We start from the raw sequence: 19,264 nt of genomic DNA, 5'->3' as shown, positions 1-19,264 counted from the left end.
CTTAAAGTGGAGAAAAAATAAAAAGTATCCCCACTTCTCCTTCTGTCCTCTTCATCTGATCCATCACTTTTAGGAAATGACAACAGATCATTTGTTTAGAAAAAACTCACACTATGCACAGATGTGCCAATTTTTTAGCTCTGTCTGTCCAAACTATGTTAATTCTGCTGATTGTCAGAGGGGTCAGCAGCAGGTGAGTTGCTAGCTGGGAAAACAGTGAGCTGGGTCAGAGCTGATGGCGGGGGGGAAGGGGAAGAGCGGTGGCAGGGGGACCAGAAGTGACCTACCCTGGGCCGGCAAAATCCCTCATCTGGGACCTGTCAGGTCCCAAGAGTGCCGGACCAGGGAGGTCCAACCTGTACAAACAATTATTAGCAATCTATATTGTAATTAAAAACAAAACATCACCCTAAACTCTGCTCTTTATTTCAAAACCTACACTTGAAAATTACTCTGTTCTAACAGAATAAGACTGACAGTAATTAAAACATCCATACCCAGCCTAAACTTATCTTAAAATCACTGATAGCACTAGTGCTGAGAAACAGCCTATCGGTTTTAAAAGACATTACTAGATGTACCCTGACATCTCAGTATAAGCTAGCAACTCCTCTGGCCAATTTAATAAGATTTACTAATGAACACAGGAAAATCAGTTTCCTAATGTCCTCCAAAAGAAGTGAAGGTTCTTATGAGAATTATACAATCTGGCATAGTCTGGCATCCTTTGGGGAGAAAAAAAAAAATCAGGATTCATAAAGGAAAGCGTACAAGTCATAACTGCAAATAGACATTATTTAATTGCTGAAAATGCCTTTAGAAACAAAGGTATTTTATCAGTCTTAGTAACTGGGATGAGATCAAAACAACTGAAGAATTCATAATATTTTAGTTATCCACCAGAAATTTTGTTTAAAAAAAGAGCTACTCATTACTAAGAAAAAGTTTTCATAGAAATAATTAAAACAGAATAATTTTAAAAAGCAGAGTAACTCACCCTATTTTGAAAGAATGATGCATGAAAATGTGATGTTGTAGCAGATATTGATACTAATATAATAGTTTCTTCTGAACTAGGGTTATGTAGATAAACTTTTTCCATTTTTGGCATCCCAACTGGCCTGTCAAAAAACAAGAAAAAAAGATCAACATCTGTTCAGAATGCTTTTATTAGATAGAATTATTACTGGATTTCATATCAGAGAAGATTGGACAATAAATGTAAATACAGAAGTGAAAATAATGCACGTACATAAGTCCTCATTAAACAATTATGAAGCAATACTTGAAAGTCTCACGTGAAAATAAGAGAAGCAATACCCCTTACAGGCTTGTTCTTTTTCTGTATTTTAATTACTTATTTGATTATACACTTCTGTGTGGCGCTTACTGTAGTATCTGAACATACCCCAAACATCAATGTCTCTGAAGAAATTTGTTTTATACCTCATAATACATACATTTCAAATAAGCCTCAGCATGATTTATACGTATGTAACCAACAAGTTTATTCCTAGTCGATCTCTGAAAGTTATGTTCAACTCTCATCTAGGTACTTGCTCCCTAAAACTTCAATCTGTGCTAGGGATGTTAAATTGCGGGTAATTGACTAATCGAACAGTCGATGCATTTTGCATCAACTATTCAACTAGCTGATAGGGTGTCTCCGCCTTTGATGTGTAGAACAGCCCTATGGCTGTTGCTAAACTTTAAAGGCGAAAGTGCCACATGGAGCCAGGGGTCAGTTGGGGACTCCCCAGCTAATCCCAGGCTCCTTGTAGTGCTGCTACTTTGAAGTGCTGTGGGAGTCCACTCCTGATGTTTCAAAATGGCAGCGCCGCATGGAGTCCAGGAGTCCCCACCGGTTCCCAGGCTTCACGTGGTGCTGCAGCTTTGAAACACCATGAAGGGCCTGACACTGGGCTCCCGAGGTGGTATTTCAAAGAACCTGCACCAAGTAGAGCTTGGGGTCTGGCCCCCAGCTCCATGTGGCGCTGTCGCTTTAAAGTACCTCCTTCCTCCTCCTTGCTATCTCATTCTGATGGGGGGGGGGGGGAAAGAGAGGGAGAGCAACTAGTCGACAAGCTTGTTGACTATCCAATAAGTATTTGCTTTATTGGATAGCCAACTAGTTCTTCACATCCCTAATCTGTGCCTATTCAAATAATATACACCTCAATTATAGTAGACACTATCTAGAAATTCTGGTTAATTGTTTCATCCAAACCAAAAGATTCTGGCAACCAAAGTTAATTTTCGTCTCATTACCAGCTGACTTAACGAATGCTAGTGTAATACTGAGGGATAATAATCAGCCTCCATCATAATCAATTCATTACTTAGATAACTGGAAAGTGTTTACTACTTATGAAGTAATAAGTGTATCCTGTGCTAAGCATCCTGTAGCTAAAAGGTCAAGGTGTTAAACAAGGATATGGTTACTAACAAGTTATTTTTATTCCACTGAAATACTATCTTCTCACTGTGCACTTTCTAGGGCTTTCTAGAAAGGCAGCTACATGTAGCAATTGATAACTGAAATTATAAATCTGGAAGAGAACTTGTTGGCATCAATACTTTTATCTGAAACAAATAGCTGCTAGAATAGTTAAAATATGGAATTTACCCTCTTCTTTAGAGGTAAAGATGTGGATAAGTCCCTGGCACTGAACCACACAGAACCCCAGCTAAACTTACAAAGGTCCTTCCTGGTTGATGGTTCAAAAATAATTCTTGGGGATTTCCAGCTGTTTAATGGGGGAGGGCAAGAATAGGTTGTTAGGAAAAGACCCTTTCTGTAAACGTCTCTGGCTTCTTTTCAATCTATACCTAGTTTGGGACTTGAAACGAATGCAGACTGTCTTCTGAAATTTGTAAGATTTCATTTAACTATTAAAAGTTAAAAATGTAATCTCAGCAGGAATTCCCATTCTGCCTCAGCATATCTCCCCTTCCACTTTCCCTCTGTGGGAGAATGGGGAAGAATGGAAAGATTGTGATTTTCATTTTATTCTTGCTCATTTCATCTTGTTCAAGGAAAGAGAAGTCTAGCCCCTCCAACAGGTCTGTTCTGGTTCTAGATAGAAACTTTATGAATTCTGAAGCAGTCTACCAACTCTTTCCCCAGAATCACCTTTGGCAACTGCTGAAACAGTCAAAAGAAAAGCTTCCTATGAAAGAAAGACCTAAGCGAAGGAGACTACGGTGACTTCAATGACACACGCAACACCCTATTTACCCTAAATGGAAAGGTTATCCATTCATACTTTTGGTCAATTCACATCTATTAATAGTATAGCTTTGCATTCTTACCACAGCTTCGTAGAAAGCAGGACAGTAAACAAGACCAAAGCACTAAAAGGAATGCACTGTTCTGCACTCACAGGTATGTAACAGATGGTCTGAGCAGCATGGGCAAGTTACTTTTCTGAGTTTAGCTGTGTCACTGTGAGAGGTGAAATACAGCCGAAAGGTAGCAATATTACTGCACTATCAGAGACAGATTCTTAATCTCCAAGTTTTAATTAATGTAACAAGTACAAGTATTTTTATAAGGTACCATTTGAACCAATATTTGCAGTGTCCAACAAATAAATGTTAAAAAAAAAATCAGACTTATTTTAATCTAAGATATAATGAAGTTTGAAAAAAAATCAAGTCAGTAATGAGACATTTCATGTATTCATTTCTCTGAAAAAGCCGATCTAAAATTTAAACTTATATGGTGTATGCAGAACGTATATACGGGCTATTTTCAAAGGATAAACAAACTGAATATATAAATATACAGCACATAGCTGCTGTGATATAAACACAACTGATTTATTTCTACACAAATAAACAATGTAGTTTCAATTGACCCAAAACTATCTGCAAATTTACCAAATAGTTTTGACCAAAATTTGTTTTTTGGAACTTTGATGTCATTTACAAAATGACAGGAAAAGGAGATGGTGGTGCCACTTTCTAACTTTTAGACCAGTGGCTTGAGCACTCACCTGAGACATAGAATACCAGTGTTCATTTATGAATGACGCAATGAATAGATAGTGGGCTAAATAAAAAGCAAGACTGACTCTCCAGCCTAATGGTTAAAAGGCACCTAGAAGGTAAGAGATGAAAGTTCAAGCCCCTACTCCAATGACTATTTATAAAAAGAATACTTTCAACCTGACAGACTGAAAGATCTCCGCCCCCGAATATTCTTAGCCTTGTGGCTAGGGCTACGAGTTCACTTCATGTAGGAGACCCAGATTGCCAAAGGTGGCTCTGATGAAGATGATCTGAGCTTCCACTTCGGTCCTGGAATGCTCTTTGATCAGCCAGTGTGAGGATCATTTCTGGGCATACACCTGCTGCAGGTTTCACAGGCTTTAAAGCCCAGAGACCTGGGCATGTCTCAGCATCAAAAGAGCATGGGACAGGACATCCCCCACCAAGGCACACTTAATCTAACGCTAATGAAATATTTACTACCACTACTAATTATCAATAGAGGAACTAATAAGAACTGTGTAGTATATAGATTCCTGCTGCACTTTGAGACAAGAGCACAGGAAGGTCCCAGCTAATCCTCACTCAAGCTAAGAAGGAATTGAGGGGATGGTAGGTTGGCAGAACTATCTTGTGTGCCATGAAGGTGCTACTCCCGGAGGTGCCCAGGTCAACCCTACAGCTAACTGCTAGGGGAAAAAAATCTCTGCCACTGTGCATGTATGCAAGCACACACCTGATTGGAATCGACTAGAATCAACATGAACAAGCACCTGAAGAACAGTTATAATTGCAGCAAAGCATTTCAACTTTCTGCAGCAGGTAAAATATGACAGATTTGAATTTTTAAAAAGTAAAGAAAACATTTACTAAGGCAAAGTCTGACGCACACAATTCCATTACAACTTTTAGATGAGAAATTTCTGTAGCTGGTTGAAAGCCCACATCATTTGGTACTAATTCTCGAGAACTGCAAGCTCTTTGCAGGTCATAAACTTGCACAATTTTGGCAGTGTTTCAGATCTATAACAACTTACTTGTTTCAAAGTAATAGAGTTCCAGAAGGATAAGTTTATATAAAAAGCGGAGGCATAATGAAGAGCAAATTTACTACGCGAGATTTTTCTTTAAAGTAAAGGAGTAGACGCTTTTAACATCATGACAAAAAGCTTTATAAAAATTTTAAAAACAGTTAAGATTGCTGTGTATTCACTGGAAATCACAACTTCTTTAGAAATGTCCCCATTCTTTTACTTTATTCTGATTCAGTAAGACCACATAATTATACCTCTGTCATGGAAAAAGTTATACATGAGTAGTTTAAACTTACTGAATTTACCGTACTGCATTATTTATATTAATGGAATTATATTAAATCAAATTTTGTTATTAAAGCAGGTGTGACAAATATGACACACCTGTATTGTACATTTTTGCTAAACAAAATAAACAAGTAACTACAGTCAGACATTTAAAAAACAAAGTTCCCAAATCAAAGTACTGAAATAGAGAAACCTAAAATGGTTGATTAGTTTTTCCTTTCAGATTCTTTTTGTAACAATGCGCTAATATAAATGTGACACATTAGCTTATTTAATCTATTTATTGCACTGACAAAGGCCATTAACTAATACTTGTAAAATAAAGCACTTTCATATAGCTTGAATGTTTAGTGACTTATTTACTAAAAGATGGAGAAGGATACTTCCATGTGCATAAGGTATTCTTGGGCAACCACTTTCACAATCTAAACATGATTCTTTTCCCTCCACAGGTTAACAAACAACTCAGGATAAGCATAATATTCCACCTTGAGCGTGCATACAAAAGCTTCCACTCAAAAGCCTGCACTCCTCTACATCCCCCACATTTGTGCCATTAACTCTTTCCTACAAATAGGAAGTAATCCAGTTAGCTTCAATGTAGCATGCAATGAAAGCAGACTCAGCTTAAAACAAACTATTCCTCCACATGTTAGACCAACTGTAAAAACAAGTTAAGAGCCTAGTTTTAGGAGTCAAAGATGGTCGAGATCCCATGGTGATGAGTATAGCAAAACCAGTTGCAATTATGGATAGACATTTAAAGTTCTGCCAATCAAGTATATGTTATTTATGCTAATTTCTGTATTTGTCTTCTAACTAGAACAGAAATAAAAAGCTCCCCAACTTACTGTTCATGGAAATCCAGCATTGGTGGTTCAAACCGGATAGGTCTGCAATTCCCCCGGTACAGGGATACACTGTGGGGGAAAAAATAAGGCTCTGTAACAGAAGTAGCAACAATAAACACATTCTCTCTTCACACATCTTATGTCTTCCTTTCCTAGCAAGTAATTTCAGAAGGCTAATAGGTTACAAGTACTTCCGATGAAGGAAGAACCTAAGAAATAGACTAGAAATAGGTCTAACCAGTAAAGGTCATATTTCATTTACTCATGTTGTTACTGTGTAGCTCTTCAGTGCATAAATGTATGAATAAACTCAATGGATGTGAGTTTTAAGTGTACAGCTCTGAGAACTATTTTGAATGCAGTCTATCAAATGCAGAGACTTAAGCAGGATTATGTTATGTTAAGAGTATACATCTTAAATGGACATTGTTTAAGCTAAAATTTTAATTTTTCCCTCCACAATTATATACATTTCAATACAAACAAAATACCAAGATGCAATATTAGGGAAATATATCAATGTCCTCCTATTAGAACATATGACAGTATTTCACGCACACGATCAGTCTCTTACAGAACCAAAACCACATTACAAAGAGGAACAAGAAGAGTAATAGATTTCAGTGTGAAACTGAACTTGGTTTTCTGGCTCTAAAATAGTTTACTTCACTTTGAACGAAGTAGATGTGACTGAATTGGAGTTGCTCTATAATTTATGAGTACTGTATGCTAATCTGGTCATTGCTTCAGTGTAGAAGCAAATTGGTTTAGTTTAAAAGGGAGCTGTAAGGAAAACAAGCAGGAAGGAGGAAAATGGCTCAAGATTAGCTACCTCTTAGCAAAATGGGCAAAGGCCTGGGAGCCAGTACATCAAAAGGACTGTGACTGGTTTTAAAGGAAGAATCCTCTCAAGAGGAGAGGGGCATTGTTCAGTTGCTGGGGGTGTCTGAAGTAGTAAGGACTGCCCAGATAACTACTGGAATGCTAAACCACATTATAATCTTCAGCCACTAAGTGGCACTGTGTACAACACATAGTACAACCTCATAACACATAACTGCACTATTAAAATGCAATTATTTCTTTTAAAAGTTTACATTTGAATCTAAGAAAGCTTTGAAACTTTACTATGTAGAAGAAAAATGCTGTGTTTAACCATCTTAATTTAAATGAAGTAAGCACAAAAACAGTTTATTTACATTAAAAAAAAAGATTTGACAAAGTAGTTCACATTTAGCACAGTATTTGAATTTTTTTTCTTGGTGCTTCTGCTGACTGATGGCATACTTCTGGTTTTAAATGAGGTGTGTGGTTAACTACTCACTTAGTAACTGGTGTTCATAACTTTGAGGTTTTACTGTACCTTAACTTCAGCTAACCTCAAATCCTACCTGGCAGTACTTTAAAGGATCTTCTGGAATACTTCTCAGGTGTATCTCTGAATGGAAGCTCTGTAGTCCATATCTGATACACAAGCCTGACCTGCTAGAAACCTACTACATACAAAGAGTGGGTGAAAAATGTCCATTGGAAGATAAGCAGCCTCTAATCAATACAGGCGTGTAAAGACTTGTTTTAAAATTCTTTCTGAATGCTCTGTTCACACTGATTTTAAAAAAGCAGTTTTGCCACAATACTACTGGTCACAGACTTCCAAAGGGAAGCACCACAGGTGCCAAACTCTGTCGCTCCTACTGGGCAAGCACAGTTGAAGTATAGGGTATGTGACACTCAGGACCAGTCCTAACCAACTGGCGGCCTTGGGCGACCGCCCGGCTCTCCCGCAGGGTTGCCAGATGGTTTAAAAAAAATAAGACTGGCTCTGTCAGTGGCCCCTTGAAAATGGCAATTAAACAATCAAAACTGGCTTTTGGTCAGCTGACATGGGTTGCCGAGGCTCTCACTATGGAGTTAACTAACTGTGGCACAAACAGATAGGCTGAAGCTCGAAGGGAGCCTTGCATCAGTTGACAGGAGTAGGGAACCTTTTTTTGGGTCAAGGGTCACAGAAAAATCAGTTGAGAACTGCACAAAAAAGTGAAACACAAAACAAAAAAAACCCCAACAAAAAACTACATTCCTCACTGATAAAGCCCCCGAAAGACACTCCCTCTCATTTTCATCTTGCACACCAGAGCTGCCTGGGCTAATACTCTGGGATGGGACCAAAAATAAGTGTTTCAGTGTGGGAGAGGGCTGCTGGGAAGCGGGCTTGGGGCATGGCGTCTGGGTTGGAGGGACAATGCAGGAATGGGTTGGGGGTGGGAGGGCTATCGGAGGTAGGGTACAGGAGCAGAGTGCGGGTGCAGGGTCCGGGCAGGAGGGAGTGCGCAGAGGCAGGGTGGTTGTGCGAGGTCTGGTCAATGGAGGAGCAGCGCTTTCTTGGAACAGCTCTCGGAAGACACACATGGTTCTTCTGTGTCCCTCACCTCTCCCAGGCATTGCCCTCAACTGCTCATATTAGCCATGATTAAGAGCAATTGGAGTGGCAAGGGAAAAGCCTCCAGGCAGCACTTTGCTGTGCTGCCATTTCCCCAGCCAGGGGAGAGAAAGGTGTAGTGGTAGTGTGGGGAGTCACTTTCTCCCCCTGTTAGGGACTAGCAGCACTGGGGGGGAGAGGGGGAGGGAGAGAGCCTCAAGCCTCAGGGGCAGGATCCAAACAAGCCAAGGCCTAGGTCCAACCCACGGGCTCTGCCTGGTGGCGGGGGGGAGGGGGCGGGCAGGCAGGAAGCAGCTCAGGACCTGGTTTATGAATGGGAAAACTGTGGATTTGTATCCTAAAATAGGTGAAGTTCCACAGCACCTGAGGGAGTGCAGGTTGATAGACCAGAAGAGGGCCAGGAGTGCAACTAGCCTGGTAATCGTGACAGTAATCTGAAAAGAAATTGTGCACATAATGTGAACCTAAGTCTCTCTAATTGTACGTCACAGAAAAGCTAAGTGCTGATCAAGTTTAAGGACACATGCCCAAGTTCCCTCCCAAGTGTTCTTGGGGGAACCAATTACAAAATCAAAGTAACAGACAAATGAATACCTTGGCCATGACCAATCCATTAATATGTTTGTAAAACCAATGAAATCTTAGCGGGATGAGTTGACAGCAAAGATTTAACAGCTCAGTGCTGAAATTAGAAGAGAGGAATGGCCATGTGAGAAAATTAGTGAGGCTCTTCCATGTAACTAAGCCAATTACAGATGGTCAGGACAGACTGGTTGGGCATATTCATAGCTGCTTTAGAATTCAGCAATTAAGGGGTCACAGCAGGGGTTCTCAAACTTGTGATACTGCGACCCCCCTCTCCATTGCTGCAACTACCCTCTCAGTTGCTCATGACCCCACCGGGGGGTCGGGACCCACAGTTTGAGAAATGCTGGGTCACAAAGATGCTATAATGCAGATTCTGTTACAGGCAGTCCCCGACTTATGTCGGATCCGCACTTACGAACGGGGCTCTCTCGCCCCGGAGCTCACAGGCAGCGGTCAGCCACCTCGAGCTCCAGGGCGAGAAAAGCTGCTCCCGGTGCCCCTGGTCTGCTGGAGACCGTCTTCAGCAGACCAGGGGCATCGGGAGCAAACCCACAGCAGCGGTGGGTTCCCGCACTTCTGAGGCTTTGCCAGAGCAAAGCCTCAGAAGCGGGGGACCCCCCCCCCCCGCTGCTGCGGGTTTGCTCGCGGTGTCCCTGGTCTTCTGGAGACGGTCCCCAGCAGACCAGGGGCACCAGGAGCAGCTTCTCTCAGAAGCGCGGGGACCCCGCCGCGGCTGCGGGTTTGCTCCCGGTGCCCCTGGTCTGCTGGGGACCGTCTCCAGCAAACCAGGGGCACCGGGAGCAAAGCGGTCCGGCCAGAGCAAAGCCTCAGAGGCGAGGCACCCCCCGCTGCCGCTTTGCTCCCTGTGTCCCTGGTCTGCTGGGGGGGGCGCAGCTAGTGTGCCCCCCCCCCCAGCAGACCAGGCTTTTGTTGTGGACCCTGGGGCAGAGCAGCTGGGGCGCTGCCAGTTGGTCCCGCAGCACCGCTCTGGGCACTACTGGACCAACCCGGCATCACCCCAACTGCTCTGCCCCAGGCGACCTGATTCAGCCGCTGCTGGTCAGTTTCAGCAGTGGCTGAATCAGGACTCCTGGGGCAGAGCAGCTGGGGTGCTGCTGGGTTGGTCCAGTAGCGCCGAGGAGCGGTGCTACTGGAGCAACCCAGCAGCACCCCAGCTGCTCTGCCCCAGACGTCCCCAAGTCAGCCGTTGCTGAAACTGACCAGCGCTGACTACAGGAAGCCCGAGGCAGAGTTGCTCTGCCCCGGGCTTCCTGGAATCAGCTGCTGATCAGTTTCAGCAGCAGCTGACTTGGAGTTCTTAAGTTGAATCTGTATGTAAGTCAGAACTGGCGGTCAGTTTCAGCAGCGGCTGAATCTGGACGCCAGTTCCGACTTACATACAGATTCAACTTAAGAACAAACCTACAGTCCCTATTTTGTACGTAACCCGGGGACTGCCTGTACTTTGATTTTGTACATTTCCATTCATGCTCAAGAGATTTAACAAAAAACTGAACCACAATACTGAAAAGATCAATTAAGTTTGGATCTGTTTAGGAGACAGATATAGGACTAAATTCTAACATCAGAGATATTCAGCTGTGTATAAGAAACTTCTCTAAGCAGACCTGAATTTGTGCATACACAGGAAAGGTGCAATTTAAGCCCCCATGACAGTCTGGAGAATTTACCTATGTAAAATATACGAATTCAGACTGATGTTATGAAACTGCTTTATCATTTCATGCCTCAGTGTATAGCTTATTAGCCATGTTCTGTCAGAACCACCTGTCATCCATTTTCCAGATGAGGGACAATGAAAAGTAATTACCCTTAAACCACACTCTGACTACTCAAAAGGTACGTTAAGGAGGGTTGCTTGAACTGGGAAACCCATCTATATGTTTTGTTAGTGCTACCAGACCATTTGTTGTTTAAGTTTTTCCTGTGACAGGCTAACTCAGCTACCCCTCTGAAACAATTCAGCCAAGTCAATCTGCAGGGATGGTGCTTAGAAAGTGGAGAAATCTCCAAACAGGAAATAAAAAAAACTTAAGAGTTTTTGCTAACCTTTAAAACTATACAGACTGGGCAGGTGAGAAGAAATGAGAGAAACGGGTTGGGCAGGACAGAGGATCAGAGAGCCATGCTTTCACAACAGAGGGATTCGGTTTTGTTTAACTGAGGGACCAGCCAAGGATGAAGAAAGGAAGCCAAGTGCAAAGAACAGAGAGAGACCAGAAGTGAAAGTAAGTGGGTGCGCAAGAGATGGCTGAGCTGCAGCAAAAGTAGGGATGTAATAGTATAGTCAATCAATAGATAAGCAAAAGCATATCGGTTAATGCTATAGACTATATACATTCACACACCCCCTCACCAGTACATATTTTTTAGCAAGCTGGCCAGCAGCCTGGGTTGCGCCAGGTCCAGGACCTACCCCTGCTGAACTCTGCATTTAAAGTGTGTTAGGAGCCAGGAGAGCAGTCAGCTTAGCTCAGTTCCAGCTTGCACCAGGTCCAGGAGCTCAGACTCCCTTCTTCCCCCCCTTACACAGAGGCTGCTGTCACCCTGCACTGTGGCCTCTTTATCAGAGGCAGTAATACTAGGCGACAGGCAGTCAGTCCACACGGGGAGCTGGCTTTTAAACTGGCTCCCCTTGTGGACCAGCTCCTTCCTGGCACCCTGCAATGCTGCCTCTGATACAAGGGCAGCAGCGCAGAGTGGCAGGGGGCTCCTTGAGAGGAGGACACTGGCTGTCAGCCCCATCCTTGGGGACTACAGAATAGTCAAGTAACTGAAGAAATTAAGAGGTTAATCGACTATTCCATTAACTGATATTTAAAATCCCTAAGCAAAAGCCGGCAGGGAGCTATTTAAAAAAAAAAACTGGCATGGACCCGGGTTGCAATAGGACAGTACCTGTGAGAAATTTTAAGTTACTTTTACTCCTGAGAGAGACTGTCTATGTGCAGGGGGGTGAGGCCATGGACTGCACTGAGGACCCTGATTTAATCCCAAAGAATCTTAAGAGCGCTGAGGAAACTGAAATGGGGAAATGCAAACCGGAGTTCTGTTTTCCCTATGCATTTCTTCAGTACATATGAGGATTGTAAGCATAAAATTTCCTAGTAGAATTTAATATTTTATGTTAATTTTGAGTAGTTAGAAGTCTAAGTACAAAACAGCCACTTAAACAATTTATGACCTCTCTTTCTTCCCATTTTAAAAGGATGTAAAAAAAATCTGATTTAAATTTTTTTAAATGTTGCTTTTAAAAACTGGTTTAAAATCATTTGTTATTCCACTGTGAGTGGATAGGACAGAGGTCCATATTATGGTACTTGTATTTCACAGATCTACTTCTGATAAAAGTAGGGAAGTGAAGGATGGGAGAAACAATTTTATTTTACGCAAATTTTCAAAATTTAAGTGCTTAAATTTGATGATTCAATCCAACGTTTGTGAATGTATCAATGAGATTTTTTCTTCTGATTTCAAAACACAAGGAGTAGTAGTAACAAAAATGTGCATCCTTTTAAAGGTGACTACACAAGGGAACAGTTTAGTTATACATTCTGCTGTAAACGGTTTGCTTAATCACACAGAATAGGCAAATAGTCCACAACTAGTTTACTAAAGGCATTAGGTAATCAGCTGATCTAACTGGCTAGATACCAGTTTTTCAATTCTTGGATCTCTGCCTGTAAAGTTAGGGATTTGATTTGCAAGGACACATTGAGGACATTTAACTTCACTTTTAAAATTAAAAAACAAGCTGGTGAGCACTAATTAGCAACATATTAACTCAATAGTACTGATTGTCCAATCTTATTGCAATTGCTGGACCCTACTAAAAAAGGAACTAACGTCTAATTGTATTGTATGAGAACATTGACTTCACAAACATTACAGAAAAAAAATTACACAATCCCTGCCCCAAGGAATTTACAGTCTAGTTCAGACAATATAATAGGCAATTTCACAAACCTCAGGTTTGCACAAAAATCTTGCCAGATTACCACTAGAAGGTCTCAAGAATGTATATATCTGAAGGAGAAGGTCATAATCTGGAACATGATCAGAGATGAACCATTCTACCCACAAGGGAGAGCATACAAGAAGGGGCACTGTGGAAGGATACTGGATGTTTTTAGGTATAGAGTGTTGAGTGGAATAGGGATAAACAGAGATATGTAGTAGGAGCAGCCATTCATGGCCTGAAAAAGATTAGAACAGAAGATTTAATTTGTTGCAGGTGACAATAAGCAAGCAAAAGAGGCATTCAAAGAGGGAGCACTAAAAAAGATAATCTAATATTTTACATAGAAAGACAAGCTAAAATCAAATTTTCATGCAGTGGGTCTTAACTAGGTAGCAACATTTTGACAGATACCCAACATCAAAATCACTACAAAGCAAATTAGCACAGCAGCTTCACTACCTGAGGTGAGCAATAATTTTGGAAGGGGGGGGGGGCACTTCATAAAATTCGGAAGTGGCTGCGGGCCTACCTGGAAGGGGTGAGTCCTCTGGTGGAAGGGGCGGAGCCTCGCACTACCCTGCTGGGTATGGTGACCTTATTTTCTGAACCAGCTGCAGCTAGTAAGAATGGTTTAATTTGAATTATGAAACAGATGAAGCGTTTTAACTTTCTCATGTTATTTAAAATGAAGTTTGATAAACTATGTCCAAAAAGTTTTCAATGTTTTCTTTATTTATGGGAGGGGTCACTGACAAAAAAAAAAAAAAAAGTTAGGACCAACACAAGTGAGAAGCAAAAAACTTCGTCAAAACCTCCCAATGCTCACTGATGTGGCCCCAACTGAGACCTCTCATTCCTCTGGTGCCCCAGCCTCATGGGAAGGGGGAAACTGAGGTTCTGGGCTTCCCACAGACCAGATTTACTTTTCCAAGGTTCTGGAGTTAGTGGATTTTATGGATCTCCTTAGGCTCTGGGGTAGGGATAAAAATGAGGGCTATAGTGCGTGAGACAGGGCTGCCAGCAAGTAGGATAGGGATGTAGTGCAGGATCTGGGAGGGAGCTGAGGTGTACAAGCAGGCTGGGAGCATGGCTGGCCTGAGCCATTTTGGTGCCTTGGGCCCAGGTGCATTTTGGTGCCCCGGGGCGCACAGCACATGTGCTGTGTGGCCACGGCCGCTGGCGTGCAGCCTGCCCCCTATAGATTGGCACCCTGGGCAGCTGCCCAGCTAGCCCACCCCTTAGTCCGGCCCTGGCTGGGAGTAGGGTGTCTGGCCAGGTGGAGGATGTAGGAACAAGAGATGGTGCAGTGTGTGGTCAGGAGAGAGGGTACAAGAACAAGGGAGAGTATTGGAGCAAACTGGGGGTGCAGGGTCTGAGGGGGAGGGAAATGACAGGATTGGGGGAACCTTACCTGGCTTTGTGCCCCCTTGCAGCAACGGCTGCAGCCATGCTGTTCCCAATGCCCCAGAGGAAGGCCCCACTGCCCCAGAGGTTCTACTGCCGTGGCCATGGGCCGGGCCTGGAGGTGCTGTGGCAGGGGTGCTTCCAGCCTTGGCCCTAGGCCGTGGTAGCAGAGTCTCTGGGGCCAGCCTTACTTTGATGAAGCCTCAGCCCCAGTGCTGCCTCCTCTCCAGAGGCTGCGCGGAAGGTAGAGAGGCAGGGCTGAGCTTCTTTCCCTCCAACCCCCCAGCACACACCTATTAGGGGGAGGGGCCTGTAATCACCCTGCAGGCTGAATCAAAGCCCAAGGTGGGCCAGATCCAGCCTGGTGAGAAGCTTTTGCCCACCTCTGTTCAACATCATCCTAGCAGTGCCATATTGCTTCCCCCAGCACAAGGAAGTGTAATACAGGTTCACTACATTTATTTCTATCATCACAATATTAAGAGCATTTCAGAACACAAGATAATTATCAAATGTTCATGCCTAACATTAAGTTTTAATATGAAATGCAGTATCCTCAGGTAATGTAGGGCAGTGTTTCTCAATTTCTCCTTATAAAGTACCCTTTTAAAAAAATTATTAAGTATCCCCAGTACCTACAGCCTTCAGACACACATTTTTTTCTACCATTGAAACACATTTGTTTAAACAACTTAATCATAGTCAGGCGGGCAATGAAATTTTTGGTGTAAAAAGTACAAAAATAATGAAGCGCTGTAAAACACAAAAAATTCAGTTTTCTTCAAATTTCAGTCATATTGACATACCTCCCAGACTTCTATCAAGTACCCCATAGGATACTCGTACCACTGGTTGAGAAACACTGATGTGGGGGGGGGGGGGGCCATACTTCAAAGCTCCTGTAGGTCAAGTTCATATCACATGCTGGATTCCTCCATTGCATTCCTCCATGGCACCACATAAGCTCCTTCCTTGTGTGCCACTCTCAAATCCCTGTTTTATTGCAACCACCCAATATTTACCCTGCTGCCTAAGGTTGCATGCCCCTCAACTCCCCCCTCCCTCTACCAGAGTCTCCCATTCTCCTCCCAAGTCAGGGACTATGCTTCCCCCTCATCTCCCAGAAAATTAATAAAAAAAGCAGGGGGGACAAGTAATTATCTAACCTAGTAATCTCTACTGGGAGGCCAAGCAAATATGAGATGGAATGCTATGCAGGAAGGAGTTGATTGGTACCATCAACCAGTATGACTTAGACCAGGGGTGGGCAAAAGGGCCTCTGCAGGCTAGATCCAGCCCACGGAGGCCTGCTGCTCTCCCATCCCCAGGCCAATCAGGGCTTGGGGGGGTAGGGGAGCGCTCAAAGTCTCCTCCTGACCTGCCAGGAGCATGTGGCACTTCTAAGCGCCACGTGCTTCTTGCAAGGCAGAGGAAATTTCGCACACTCCCCCTGCCCCCAAGCCCTGATTGGCCTGGGAGGGGGAGAGGAGGCTTTGGGTCTGGGGACAGGGGAAAAGTGTGCAAAGTTTCCTCTGTCCTGCCCCTGCCCTGCAAGGAGCATGCGGCGCTTAGCTCCTGGCAAGGCAGGGGGAGACTTATAGAATCATAGAATCATAGGACTGGAAGGGACCTCGAGAGGTCATCGAGTCCAGCCCCCCGCCCTCAAGGCAGGACCAAGCTCCACCTACACCATCCCTGACAGATGTCTATCTAACCTGTTCTTAAATATCTCCAGAGAGGGAGATTCCACCACCTCCCTTGGCAATTTATTCCAATGTTTGACCACCCTGACAGTTAGGAATTTTTTCCTAATGTCCAATCTAAACCTCCCCTGCTGCACTTTAAGCCCATTACTCCTTGTCCTGTCCTCAGAAACCAAGAGGAACAAATTTTCTCCTTCCTCCTTGTGACACCCTTTTAGGTATTTGAAAACCGCTATCATGTCCCCCCTTAATCTTCTTTTTTCCAAACTAAACAAGCCCAGTTCATGAAGCCTGGCTTCATAGGTCATGTTCTCTAAACCTTTAATCATTCTTGTCGCTCTTCTCTGTACCCTTTCCAATTTCTCCACATCTTTCTTGAAATGTGGCGCCCAGAACTGGACACACTTTGCGCATTCCCTCATCCCCAAGCCCAGATTGGCCTGGGGGCAGAAGGGGGAGCACGTGCTCCCCCCACCCCCAGACCAATGATAGTCTGTGGGTGAGGAAGCAGAGAAGTATCCTGGCCTGCCCCTTCCGCTTGAGGCCCTGCCCCTTCCAGTGCAGCCCAGGGTCACTTCAAAAATTTATGAAGTGGCCCTAGCAAAAAAAAAAAAAAAAATTATTACTCACCCCTGCAATATACAAAGTGGGGGCACACCACTTATTTATATATTGGTATTATATTTATTGTTTTATTATCTATCCCTTTCCTAATGGTTCCTAATATTGTTGGCATTTTTGACTGCTGCAACATACAGAACAGATGTTTTCAGAGACCCACACATGAAGACTATTCTATGATCTCTTTCTTGACTGGTAACAACTAATTTAAAACCCACTTTACACGTATAGCTGGAATTGTGTTTTCCAGTGTGCATTACTTCAAATTTAATGTTGATAAATGCAATCTGCCATTTTATTGCAAAATCATCCACTTTTTTTAGAACCTTTGTTAATTCTTTGCAGTCTGCTTTGGACTTAAGCTATTTTAGTACATTTGTATCATCTGTAAATTTTATCACCTCACCGTTTACCCCTTTTCCCAGATCATTTAACAGCCCTGCTCTTACAGATCCCTAGAGGCATCTCTGTTTACAGCTCTTCATTTTGAAAACTGACTATTTATTCCTACCCTCTGTTTCCTATCTTTTAACCAATTATTGATTCATGAGAGGACCTTCCCTCATAACCCAGGACTGCCTACTTTGCTTAATAGCCTTTGGTGAGAGACCTTGTCAAAGGCTTTCTAAAAGTCTAAGTACACTATATATACTGGATCAGTCTTGTCCACATATATGCTAACCCTAGAAGAATTCTAGTAGATTGGTGAGGCATGATTTCCCTTTTCAAAAGTCATGTTGACACTTCCCATCAAATCATGTTCATCTAGGTGTCTGATAATTCTGTTATTTATTAGTTTCAAGTAATTTGCCTGGTACTGCAGATAGGCTTTAAGAGCCTGTAATTGCTAGATTGCCTCTGAAGCCGCCTTTCAAAAATTGGCATATCCTCCAGTCACCTGGTACTGAAGTAAATTTAAGTGATAGGTTATATGCCACAGTTAGTAGTTCTGCAACTTCATATTTTAGTTCCATTAATACTCTTGGGTGAATACCATCTGGTCCATGGGCAGCACATGACTCCTGCATTTAGGGAATTGGTCAAGAAAGCTGGAAATCCCCTCCCCCTCTCCCCAAAGCCCCACCCCAGCCTGACCACCTCCCTCCCAATGCCCTACCCACAACCTTTGCCCTCAAGTTACCTGCTGCTCATGCCCCCCCCCCTCACGCATGCCCACTCCTCTCCATTGGGAGCAAGATGCAGGGGCCTTGGAGAAGGAGGCAGAAAGGCATGAAAAATGGGCAGGAGGGCCTCAGGAGCAGAGGGGCAGAATCAGTGATGTCTCGGGAGGGGATCAAAGAACCATGAGCAGCAGGCAGGGAAAGCCCTGGAGGAAAGAGATGAATCATTGGAGGGAAAGAGGAGCAGTGTGGGTCAGGCCACGAGGGAAAAGGATGAGGGGAAGTGATTCTTGGAACAGAGCATGGGCTGGCCATGTTCCAGGCAACTTTTCAGCAGCAGCAGTCCAAGACACCCTGTTTGGGGAGACTTAGCACCCTCTGTGTTCTTATACTCACTGCCTACGATCTGGTCTCAGGGACTTATCAATCTGTCCCAAAATCTCCTCTACCGATGCCTTAGTCTGGGACAGTTCCATTCTTTATAGGTCACTAATCTCTGGATTAAGACTGAAGAATCTCTCTAACATCCTCTGCAGTGAAGACCAATGAAAATAATTAATTTAGTTTGTCTGCAATAGCATTGTCTTCCTCGAATGCTTCTTTAGAACTTTTCTGCTTCTGAGTTATTAATCTGAAATTATTAAGAGTGTTAAATGTCTTTGACTAGTAGTTCTTTAAATTCTATTTGGATTGCCTCACTCTGTTTTGATTCTTAACTTGCCAAAGTTTATACTTCTTCCTATGTTCCTAAGATTTTTATTTCCAATTTTTAAACTGTGTCCTTTTCCTCTAATGCCTTTATCACTCTATTGTTTAATCTATCCCACCAAAAACTCTTCCACGCATGCTACACAAACATGCATTTAATATTTAGTTTATCCCAATCTGAAATATCTTTATGCAACTCATGGGTCTGTATCACAATCTTTTGGTCAATGTCAAATCAGAAAGCAACAAAAGCTGATGGTGAGGCAGAAATCAAGATAAATGGTTTGAAATAAAATGGAAGACAGTCTCAGCAAATCAATTTTGAAAATATTTTTCATTTGATGCCTACAGAGAGACTCATAAGTCCATATCCAGGCACTCAAATAGGTCACCAAATGGGACATACTATTTTTTTTTTTTAAAGAAAAAAATCTGTTTAGGCAAATAATACTGAAAAACTGACACCTAAAAGTTACATTTTAGATCTCAAGTAGTTGCACACTGTGTTACAGTTGTAATTATACAATTGGG

At 42.9% G+C, this 19,264-nt stretch overlaps 1 protein-coding gene across 4 annotated transcripts in view; it reads right to left on the bottom strand.

Annotated features, from left to right (window-relative positions):
- The window catches only part of TMEM131 (transmembrane protein 131), a 168,115-nt gene that overhangs the window by 90,065 nt on the left and 58,786 nt on the right, over positions 1-19,264 (bottom strand). For all 4 annotated transcript variants that reach the window (XM_075916531.2, XM_075916529.2, XM_075916530.2 and 1 more), the window contains exons 4-5: positions 6,167-6,235; positions 998-1,121 (exon numbers count right to left, since the gene is read on the bottom strand). In XM_075916531.2, coding sequence (XP_075772646.1) covers positions 998-1,121; positions 6,167-6,235 — 193 coding nt within the window. The remainder of the gene's footprint in view (positions 1-997; positions 1,122-6,166; positions 6,236-19,264) is intronic.

The sequence above is a fragment of the Pelodiscus sinensis genome, chromosome 1 (assembly GCF_052426305.1).
Source record: "Pelodiscus sinensis isolate ZL-2025 chromosome 1, ASM5242630v1, whole genome shotgun sequence".
Classification (NCBI taxonomy): Eukaryota; Metazoa; Chordata; order Testudines; family Trionychidae; genus Pelodiscus; species Pelodiscus sinensis.
Note: the sequence above shows the minus strand (reverse complement) of the source record. Positions and strands in the feature narration are given on the sequence as shown.